The 12,004-nt window shown below is 38.7% G+C and overlaps 1 protein-coding gene across 1 annotated transcript; it reads left to right on the top strand.

Moving 5' to 3' along the window:
• Positions 1–362: 362 nt before the first annotated feature.
• On the top strand, positions 363–10,490 carry LOC100893987 (cysteine-rich motor neuron 1 protein). Its single transcript, XM_030984828.1, has 8 exons — positions 363–607; positions 2,001–2,210; positions 4,250–4,433; positions 5,067–5,314; positions 6,421–6,609; positions 8,032–8,209; positions 8,525–8,811; positions 9,608–10,490. Exons 1-8 carry the CDS (start codon positions 526–528, stop codon positions 9,766–9,768), a joined length of 1,539 nt encoding a protein of 512 aa, XP_030840688.1. The 5' UTR covers positions 363–525; the 3' UTR covers positions 9,769–10,490.
• The last annotated feature ends 1,514 nt before the right edge of the window (positions 10,491–12,004 follow it).

Below are 12,004 nucleotides of genomic sequence, written 5' to 3'. Positions count from 1 at the left end.
TATCAAGGGGTGCATCGGTCTCACTCACACAACCGCTAAGGGGAGGTTGTAAAAGGGGTTCTATCATCTTCTTTTATCGTCCTCCGACCCACACGCCCACACATAGCCTTTCATTTTCTCTCCTTTCTCTCCTTTTAATTTGATTCGATTTTTTCGGAGGGGGTAGGGTTGTCGATGTGCCCGGGCCTTTGATTATTGTGAAGTGCTGCCATTGTCCACAATCATTAAAAGTGACCATCTTTAGCGGATATTTTTATAATTTTAATTATGACTTGTACCTTCATTGTAAGGGTTTTTACGTCTGGATTATGCCTTTAAACTACCATATTCATTTCCGGTAATTGTTTTCCATCGCTTATAAACCACACGTCATAATAACCAGAATTTTAAATTCTAGTGTTCTGGGGAAGTATTTTGAGGGAGGAGTTTTATCAAGGAAACTTCATAAATATGTAAGCAGGCGATATGTCTATATAAAACTTCAGCCTCTCTGGGCTTAAATCAATTGTTGTCACAACACTCCAAATGATGATGAATCGTTCTTGGTACCTCGTCTGTCTTGTATTTGTAAGTCTGGTGATCGTGGTGCATCATGCTTCTTCTCAAGGTAAGTCTTTCATAACTATATTATACAGCTAGTATACTTGTAATTGTTATTATATCACAGTGCTATTTAATTCATCGTTTATCAATATCTACTTGTTATCCTCAATATCTAACCTCGTGGACTCTGCTCTACCACTTAGTCATACACGTCGTGGAGGTGTGGTGACTAAGTGGTAGAGCAGTGGTCTCGTAACCGGGAAGTCCAAGGTTCGAAGCCAAGTCACTGAGCAAGTGCCCTTTGGTAAAGCATGGAATGCCCATTAGCAAGTCCCGTAGAGAGGCTTTAATGGGATTTAACGGTGTCGGTCCCGATTACTTACAAGCAAAACAAATGCTTTCTTTGCAGTCAGGTAAACACACACCATAACAACAACAACAACAACAACAACAACAAAATCTTTTTTTTTTTTTTTTTCATTATCACAACTTCTGGTTGTTGAATCAATGGGATATTAACAAGCAATAAGAAAACCGTTTACAGCCATCATAATAGTGAGATTTTAGTCAAAAGAGCGTACAGTTTTACATTGCTGTAGTAGCTATGTAACGCTAAAACCCTAGAAATAGTTGGACAAACATTTCCTCGACTACATGACCGATCAATCGGGTAAATCAAAGCTTTTGCGTTATTCACTCCGTTTGAACGAAAATGAATACTCAACTCTCAAGCAATTTTCTTTTTCTTTTCAAAATGCCAACAACTTCCCCAAATCAATGGCCGAAATGCAGTTTAATCGATTTATCATGATGAAGGGGGGGGGGGGGGTGTAGTGACACAAAGATAACCCTTTTGAGTATAATGTAGGCGGTCCACTTATTTATCCATTACTTGGTTTCACCAATCTTAATAGGTAATCCAACCTTTGTAATAACTTCAATTGGTTCTCGGATAATTACCCCCTGACAATTACCCCTAGGACAATTACCCCGAGGATAATTAAGGGTAGACTTCCCCTTTAATGAAAAGGGATTGGGTAATTTTCGGGGGTGGGGGTAATTGTCAACATAATACGATTATTCAATTGATTTGAATTGAACACTTTTACCGAATTATTCTGTTCGAAAGGGCGAAGAAAAAGAAAAGGTAACAATACTTTTCTCTATTATTGATTCCTTCATTTTTTATTTCGGAAATTAGAAACTTCGTATTGCTAAAGAGCATCTGTGTACACAACTTTCTTCTTGTTTTTCTTGATATTTTCTTACATTTCAATGAATGAACATTTTTGTGGTAGAGTACTCCAATCATTGAAAAATTTGATCAATTTATATAGATTAGACCATTAAAACTTGGTCAGCTTAAAAAATAACCCTCCCCACGATTACCATATAAGACTATTCCCGTGATTTTGATACATTTCGATGGATCTATTTCAATTCATATTTTATTTTAGAGTCCATCAGCATCTCATCCGGCATACAACTTTTACCTTGTATTTATCATGGAGTGCCGTTTGTTCACTCCGAAGTGTGGCGCGTTGACGAATGCACAACCTGTACGTGTGATAACAGCACTACAACATGCGTGGTTGAATCTTGTCAACCGGCACACTGCACTGAACACGTTAAACCGCCAGGAGAATGCTGCTCTGTCTGTCCATACGGTAAGTCTTCTGACAGTCCCCCCCCCCCCCACTCCCACCCGCCCTCTCATATGATCACACCTATGTGGGACTGTGTCGTGAATTTACTACTGCAATACATATAACAAACCCCCAAATAGATTGAAGCAGGATTTGATTGACTTAAATTTGCTAGATTGCCTGATCCCGGGACTTTTTAACTATTATTGTGTTACAAATTTGGGTTTTCAAGTTGATCCGGGTGGGGGGGGGGGGGACACGAAATTATGCATATTTCCCTTTGTGCTCTTACCTAGCCCCTTTTCCCCCTAAATTTCTGTCTTTTTAATTATTTTATTTTCTACTAACTTCTTTTATTTTTTTTGGCCTCTCTTTTTCAAGTTTACATCATCTTTTTCCCCGAAGTGTTGCGTATAATTATGTTGTGTGTTTTTACAAATGTCTAACTTTCCCGTTGCACTTAAGTCGTCATTTCACGGCACTGTTTTGTAAAGGTAACAATTTAAAAAGCAGTCAGAAGAAACTACAAAAATATTATGATTTACTGCGTAAATGGTTTGAAATAATTAATATGGAAATAAATGCAAAGAAAACTAAACTGATGGTCTTTGGAACGAAACATAAAACTAAGAACCAAATTCTGAAAATCTGTCATGAACGAGACTATCTTGAGAATGTTACCGAGATCAAATATTTAGGCGTAACCCTTGACCAAAGTCTAAGTTGGACACCACACATATTGAATGTGACTAATAAGATTAATCGGGCTATTTCATGCACTAGAAGGATTAAGAGTTATTCGAACTAAAGCCTACTGAAACATCTTTATTACTCCCTCATTCTTCCACATATAGATTACTGTTCAGTTGTTTGGGGCAAGTGCAAAAAGAAAGATTTACTCAAATTACAGAGGACGCAGAACAGATATGCAAGATTAGTCCTTATTATGCAGACTGTCTAACCCCAAAAGACATCCTTTTAAGCACTCTTCAATGGCAAAGTGTTGAAAATAGAATCAACTGCCACTACTGCATTTTCGTCTACAAAATACTTAATAATCTAGCCCCTTATTATTTCGAACCTTTTGCTTGCAAACGTCCAGTTTACTATGTTACTCGTCATTCTACCTTAAATCCCTTATTTATCCCGAAACCCAAGACTAATCTTTTTCTTTCATCGCTCCAAGCATCTATAACAATCTACCGACTCATATTCGCACGGCAACTTCACTCCAAATGTTCAAAAAAAAAACAAATTAAATCACTCCCTCCACTTTAATGCATGCACTGGTACCTAATGTTATATCATGACTTGTTACAGTTAGTTTTGTTTGTTTGTTTGTTTGTAGTTGTGTAGTCTGTAGTAGTTTTATTTCTTACCTTTTACCCTTTTGATTTTATGTCTGTTATTTATGGCATGTGTATTTGTATTTGTATTTTGTATTGTATCAATAATATCTTAAATGTTTAATATTTCAGGCCTTATGTTAATTTTGATCTAGTTTTTAAGTTGTTTTAGTTCTCTTATGGTATGTTGTTTATATAATGTCTTTGTTTTCTACAATGTATTCTATTTTTTGTAAATCTTTGTATGTACAGGGCTCTTTTGTAAAGCAGGCCTCTGGCACTGAAAAGAATGACCTGTTTTTAAATAAAACTGAATAAATAAATAAATTTCCACTGCGTTGATATTAGGGTTTCAGTTGCAGTTTCAGTTTCAGTTTTAGTTTATTTTCATATTTCACATGCTGTATGATACATTAATACATTTGGCATGTTACTTTTTTATTTTATTTTTATTCATACAAACGAAGAGAATAATACATAAGAATAAGTTAAATAAAGGAAAAAGTATGATGAGCCTAAAGAGAAAGCAATGCTTGTAGTTCATATGCTCCGGAAGTTATAACATTGAGATAGTCTTGTGACTCATTAATATCAGACATGCCAAACTCAAATGTTTCAGCATCCAACGTTAATTCACCCCCCCCCCCTCTTTTCGTATCATGATAATTATAAACTAGCCATCAAATCTATTTCTTAAATCCTGATTCATACCAGACGTGACAGTACGTAAAGTAGAGCCCACCATACAAACTAAACGCAATGTGACAACTAACGGTGACGCAACAATAGTTCTTGCGGCAGACGTCACATTCAAAGATGCCAAAGACACGTCAGGAGTGAGAGGCGAATCTCTCTGGGAGTTGTCTGCCTGGATTGCTCCTGTAAACACTACTCACAGGTATGTGAATGCGACTCCTTAAAAAAACAGAACAAGAGTCATAAAACCTGCGCCAAAAAAAATACTACTTTTTACTCTTATTCTTGAATTTGATGTTTATTATTTATATATGTTATCCATTCTATATTGAAAACATGGTATCTTTACTCTTCGGACTACAATAATATTATGTATCATACTTTGTTCTATTTTTTTATTTTATAAATACAACCCGAATTGAATTGAGTTTAGAACAAAACTCGGGGATGAAGGTCGTTAATGTCGCATTATCATTACTGCATTTGCCAGAGAAGTGTATTTTTTCATTCATTTTATTTATTGAATTTATCAATCACTTTCATTATTGATTAAATAAATCATTAGATAATTCATCTATTTATTCATCTATTCATCTATTTATCTATCTATTCATTTACTTATTAGTTATTATTCGTTTATTTATTTGTTTATTTGTTAATTGTCGGATGGTTTGGCGTTACCTGAGCCTGAGATGGGAAATTCAAAGTTAATCACTGTGTTCCTCGCTCAAATCAAGCCAGTGGATGGATGCATGCAACCAGGTCATATACCAGTAATACAAGTCAGTATGTGAAGTGTTTATTTTGCATTCACTTTGGTCACTATCGGTCACAGGATAGGTTTCACCGAGCAAGTTCTCAATGTTGATCAAGCATCGCAGTGGTACGTCAAAGGAAATCGAATCATCTTCCTGGACGTCGTGTATACCTTCGTTGCTCCGTCTTTAAACTGCGACGAGGCTAATGTCTGTGTTGAGCTTAAACGTGGACGAAATGCAGTAACAACCGATGGTCGTCCTTTCAATTTTGGCAGTGACCCAGACAGCTCTACATCGTTGATTGGCTGCACTTCACTATGTGCTGGTAGGGAAGTAGGCCAAGCTATGGAGGCCCGGGGTGAAGGGGCGATTGGTAGGGAAGGGGCACAAGGCTTACCGGGTGGGTCAAAAAGTTGGAGATAACAATACCATCAGTGTTAACATTGTTTACAATGACATGAGCGGTTCTGCAATATTATTTGGGGAAGGGTGCTGAACGTGGTGGAGGCTTGGGATACTTGCATTTGTTTTCTACACTTTTGGGGGAGGGGGCAGGAATTTCCCGAGCCCCCTCCCCTGGGATGAAAAACATGTAAGAACACGTTAATTTTACCTTTATTTGGAGAAGGGTCCCCTTCCATGGTGCTCAAGATGGGGGGGGGGGGGGGGGGGTGCGATTTTTAATTTTTCGAGGGCACAACAAAATGGTGCTTACTACCCCCCCCCCCCCCCCCCCCCCAATTGCTTGTACTTTTTCCAAGACTAGGCCAAATTTCTTATCATGTTGATGAATCCAGAATCTTGTAGTACAAACCAATACTTATATAGACGATTAACCTTATCTGATAGATTCCACAACGTTTCTTACACAATGCAATTGCATGACCAGAACATAACTTAATCTTCAAATAGCTTCTAAAGTGATACATATCATTTATTTTGTCATACATTGCATCATTACACTCACATAGCACAATATATGTGAACAAATAGGCTTGGCCAGCTATAATTAGCAGCCATCTTGGTAAAAAAATTGCAAAAGAAATTGCAAAAAGTAAATTGTAATGCCCTGCCTCCTCATTTTGTTTAAAGTCCGGACGAGAAACACATTATTTTTGTTATTTGGCCTTGTATAAATCTTATATACTATCCATATTTGTTTTTTACCATTATCATTTATAAAATATATCGATTTGTTTCACCTTCAGAAGATTAGATTTGAAAAAAAATGAAATGAAATGAAATTTGATAGAAAGGCTCTCCTGAAATATGCATCGGAATCGGTCTAGACTTAACTTCTGGTCTGGACCCCCCCCCCCCCCCTCCACACTCTCTCTCTCTCTCTCTCTCTCTCTCTCTCTCTCCAAACAAAAATATAGTTAGTTGACTCAGTAGGAAATAGCTAACGATGTTATTTCTCTAAATGGCTAGGCCGTGACATATTTCCATGTGTGGATACGGAAGGAATACATTTGCATGAAGATGTCTGGCAACGAGATCCATGTACACACTGTACTTGTAACAACGGAACAGCAGCGTGTTCTACAAAGGAATGCCCCGATCCTGGTTGCAACAGGCCTGTGAGACTTAAAGGCGAATGCTGTCTATCCTGCCCATATCGTAAGTTATATATCCTAAAGTTTGTTGATGCATAGTCCTTGTTTTCACGAAGTGACGGTAGTGAGGAAAATCGTAACGCAAAGTGAATGCAATTTTTTTTCACTACCGTCACTTCGTGAAAACAGCGACGTATATGCCTAGATTACATTTGACCTGCGATTAGTCTACGGAGCCCGTATCCTGTCCGTATCCCTTTTCCGTGCGGCCTCCGTGCGGAGGCAGAAGGCGGCCGTGAGAAATTCGTACGGATTCACGGGCTCCGCGGCCTTTACGATTTTATTTCGCGGGAAGTTATACAAATTTGGAATATCGTAAGCCCGTATAGCCCGTAGACATGTCGTAGGTGGCATTGCACGATCCCCGCATGGGCATCGCACAGAGGCCTTGCGCTGATCATGCAGCAAACGCACGATTTGTCAGTGAACATGGGGGCAAAAAACGGCACGGCGGCTGCATGGTCACCGCGCCTTTTCGCGCAATCTCTGCACGGAAGCTGCACGGGCTCCATACGATTTCCGTGCGGAGGCTGCGGAGACTGCACGGTTACTGCACTGAAATTTCACGATTTCCGTACAGTCTCCGAGCAGCCTCTGTACGGATTTGCCCCGGCCTTCCCCCAAGGGCCCATACAAAATATGGCACGATGCTCGTAGATAAACACAAACATCGTAGCCCGTAGCCTCCTACGATGCCCCCAAAATCGCACGAAAAATGGTAGACCAATTTCTCGTGCGGCGCCCGGGGCAAAGGTAATCTAGGCAAGGTTACACATATTTTGAGGGATTGAAATGTTACGCCTCTGACTCTCAAGTATATAGAGGTGTATTTTAATGTTGGCAAGAGTGGGGGGGGGGTAAGTTTATCGCCTGTTTATTAAGTTTATTACACAAAAGTATCAAGAGTGATTCCATAAGATTTTTTTTTTTCGATTTTTTTTTTTTTTTTTTTTTTTGGGGGGGGGGGTATTTTTTTTGTTGTGGAGGGGGGGGCTTTGGGAATTTGGAGGTTCTTACATTTCCTTTCTACATGTACCATGCTTATATTTATGTATAATTAACATACATTTACGATGTTTAACTTATTAGGCCTATTATTTTTCCAAATCCAAATGGTTAATTATGGAAAATAGCACGCAGTGCACTTTATACTGGCCTATTCGGTCTGATAGCTAAATATCGCATAACCTCCTTAAACCGCAATTATCCCTTCTCTCTTTTCTCTCTCTCTCTCTCTTCTCTCTCTCTCTCTCTCTATCTTCCTCTCTTTCTCTCTTTCTCTCTCTCTCTCTCTCTCTCTCTCTTTCTCTCTTTCTCTCTCTCTCTCTCTCTCTCTCTCTCTCTTCTATCTTCCTCTCTTTCTCTCTCTCTCTCTCTCTCTATCTCTATCTGTCTCTCTCTCTCACCTCCATCCCTTTTATCCAAGATGTAAGGGTGAGGAGAGTGTCACCGTTTGTCATGGCACAGGACCAGATTGGAGACCAAGTCCACCTTCGAGTCTTGATCACCTTCCATGAAAGCCAGCACACTACAAATGTTACAGGGATAAACCTGTGGAAACTCAGTGCTTGGGTAGCCCTTGATCAGACTAAGACTGGCAAAAGGTAAGATATGCCGACAACATAATATTTGCCTAAAATGCCTGAATGCCTAAAATATTGAAACTTACCCGGCTGCGACCAAGAATGACGTAAAAGTTTTTTTTTATAAAATATAGAACCTCAACAAAATCGAAAAGTTAACAAGAACTTAGTTGAAATGCGAAAAGCGAATACAAGACATTATCTAGTGAATACGTCACCAGACTGTTCACGTTTTAAGTCACGCCGCGGCACAAATGTTAGTTGGTAAGACATTTTCAATCTACATTTGCCTCTCTCCACCCAGGTTTAGTAAAATATCTATACTCCGCTCCTCAGATATGACTATAGAGAACAGATTCTTGATGCTACGCAGAGGTCACAGCAGTACGTGAAAGGCGAGACACCGGCGTTCGCTGTTGATTTAGGCATTGCGGACACTGCTGTTGTTTGTGGCACTGCCTTCTATATCTGTGTTAGATTCGACATCGACAGCAACTACCAAACGGAGCATGATCGTGGCTTTGAGTTCTCAGGTCTTCCTGATAACTCATCACTCATCGGTTGCACGTCACGGTCTACCACGATCCCTGAAGAGCGGTGCAGTACCGTAGACCAACCTGATGGTACGTAAAATCAGCACAGGCAGGTGGGGCGCAATTAATAATAATAATAATAATCTAAATATTTAAGTCCACTCCAAATTGTATTAAACCGAAAATGGAAATTCTTTTTGCCCAATTGATCGTGAGCCCGGCAGCCACTGAGCAGCGCCAGATGGGGGGGGGGGGGGGGTCCTCGGAAATTTGCACCATCCCCCCCCCCCTTGAACGCCAGGGGGGCCAATTCCCCCAAAAGCCAAAAATCACGTGTTTTTACATGATTTTTTTCCCAGGGGGAGGGGGGACCAGGCCCCCTGGGGCCCCTGGATCCGCCACTGCATACACACACACATACACACATGCACACACACCACAAACTCACACAGCACACACAAACTCATACAAAAAGAACGATTAAACACTTTTTCATTTTAAGTTTTACCTTAAGATTATTATTTTTTTCTTTTTTAAGCCGCCATCCTAGTCACGTTCGCTTATGATTGCGGTCTCCTGCACTTTTTCAATTGATAGTTTGGATTAGACTTTATTTATAATAATATGTTACATAAATATGAAGTTTCGTTATAATTTTTAAAACAATAATAACATTTTGAAATGAAGTTATCATTGTTTGTATATTTTGTATTATACCCTATGTTTACAGGTTCTTTGTTATTCTGTTATTATATTTGGAAAAATGCAGAAATAAAATAAAATAAAATAAAATCAAAAATTAGTTAAATACTTAATGCAGCTATTTATTCAAACTTGTGCTATTTCTTTTAACAATAAATGTTAATTCTTTACTTTCTTTCTAAAGAATCTCCTGTCAAGTCTGATGTGTGGATACCGCTGGTAATATCGACGATCGTTCACGTTGTAGTCGTAATCATCGTCCTGGCCATTGTGTACTTGCGTCGTCGGAAGAAATTCGAAAACCCGACAGATTGTGATGCCCACCAGATGATTTTGACAGAATAATTGTATAATTAATTCTTAAACAGGGAACTTCATGTTTTCTGTGTTATGTATTTCTTTGAGGAGAAGAGATGTATTTAATACCAACCATATCTCCGCAAAACAGACCAGTTCGTAATGGTAATAATGACCCCCAAATATTCACAGATCTTATACCAATGGAGTAGTCCCGCTTTGTGCATTTTGGAAAAATCATCGCCAAATTAATAGATGTAATTCATCTATACCGTTTGTCTGCTGTCGTGTGAAGAATAATTCCAACAGTGTTCCATATGTTGCCATAGGTGCATGAATGAATGTTTAATACATAACTCTCACCGTTGGGTTTTAAAATTTTTGGTACAAATTACATTTATCTGCCAATGCGCAGATTATATGTATATACTGGCTTATTGCTCAAGAAATGACAATCTGTCAAAGTCGTGATATCTTAAATGAGAGTAAAATCTGTCAACAAATAGTTTATTTAAACTTACATTCGGTGATTCAAATCGATCAGGAAGGCCAGTGGTGGATTCAGGGGGCACCGGAGAAACGCGTGCCCCTCCTCCTACCCAAGTGAAGAGAGAAAACACAATTGAAGAGTCATTGGCCGATAACTATTTTTTGGGTTTGTGGTTGTAATAGGCTTTACGGACTTTACGGAAATAGCCACCGCCTCCCCTCAGCAATAATCGGGCAAAAATCTTAACTTTTGGCCGAAAGGTAAATGAAAGTTAAAGAAAGAAGAAATTAAGCAGCGCTGACATTATAACCTCTGACATTTTTAACTCTGACATTTTACCGCTGACATTTTTTCTTCTGACAAAAAAAAATGTGGCTCTTACACCCCCCCCCCCCCCCCCCCCCCCGCTTATTCAGCGGCCATAATAATTTGTTTTGCTTTGGTTAAATGGAAATCCGATGAGTGTCGTGTTGGATAAGAATGTATATCGATGCCGCTTTTAGTAGCATAGTGTACATACATGTATATTGTAGTGTTCAGGCGCGTACGCATGGGGGGGGGGGGGTTGGGGTTAAACCCGACCCCCTTAAGTTTTTGTTACGTGTATGTTTTTCGAGAAACCCTTCCCCCCTCCCCCTCCCCCCTTCTGAGTGCTGATTTTTTTTTTTTTTTTATTAAAAAATAAAATAAAATCCTAATGGATGACCTAAAAAAGATGACCTTATCCCCCCCCCCCCAATAATGCTAAAGGTATAGTATTTATCCAAAATTCATACATAAAGATTGCAGTTTGAAAACTGTGAATATCATCGATTTTAATTTTTTTTTAGTTTATAAAATATTGGATCAGTATGGGCTAAATAATGTGAATGTGTACAAAGACGGAGTGCTCTCTTTTGGAGACGATATAATAACATAATTTTCATCTTATTACTATTACCCCACGTTATGTTACAATAAGATATGTATGACAAAATGAAGGAATTGTAAAGCATAAATAGTGACTTTTGTGATAGATAATATTTCAATTTATATAAAATGCCTATGCCTCTCGAGGCTAGCATGCAAATGTTGTTAGTATGACTATTCCAAGTTAAATTTCAATCAATCATTACACCTAAGAATTTTGTAACTTCTTTTTCAATTATGGGTATGTCATCTATAAAAATATCATACTGAAGTACATGATTAGAGTTTATGTTTTTGAAATAAATACAATTAGTCTTATTAATATTTAGAAAGAGTTTATTGGATTTGAACCAAGATGATAGTTTATTTAATTCTTAATTGAGGGTTGTAAGAAGAATGCTTAAAGTCTTTTTGTGAATAAATACGTTTCTCATATCATCATACCAAATTAAGTTACAAAACCAAAGTCATATCTAACTACCCTTTCTACACAACTCGGATCGCAGGACAATGTGTAGTGTGTGACGGGCTTAACTGTAAAGTGGAGTGGATGAATATGGACTGGATAGTTGCGTGTGAGTGTGCGTATAAACGAGAGAGCAAAATGAGTTTAATAAACAGAGAGGAAAGAGGGAAATTAAGTGTTACAGAATCGAAAGAGAAGAGAATGGTAAGGTCATAGGTGTTGCACAGGTTTAGGACGAAGCTACCGAAGTATTAAAAGCGATTTAATTTTGGACTCGCACTGTAGAGGGATATAGAGGCCAGGAAGAAAGTAGGAAGAGAGAGTGTGTGTGCGTGCGCGTGTGCATGTGTTTGAGTGTGAGAGTGATAGGGAGACACAGAGACACACATGGGCTACCTCCACTGGCGTACCTATGGGGG

Source organism: Strongylocentrotus purpuratus, unplaced genomic scaffold, assembly GCF_000002235.5.
Source record: "Strongylocentrotus purpuratus isolate Spur 01 unplaced genomic scaffold, Spur_5.0 spur5_scaffold_14, whole genome shotgun sequence".
Classification (NCBI taxonomy): domain Eukaryota; kingdom Metazoa; phylum Echinodermata; class Echinoidea; order Camarodonta; family Strongylocentrotidae; genus Strongylocentrotus; species Strongylocentrotus purpuratus.
Note: the sequence above shows the minus strand (reverse complement) of the source record. Positions and strands in the feature narration are given on the sequence as shown.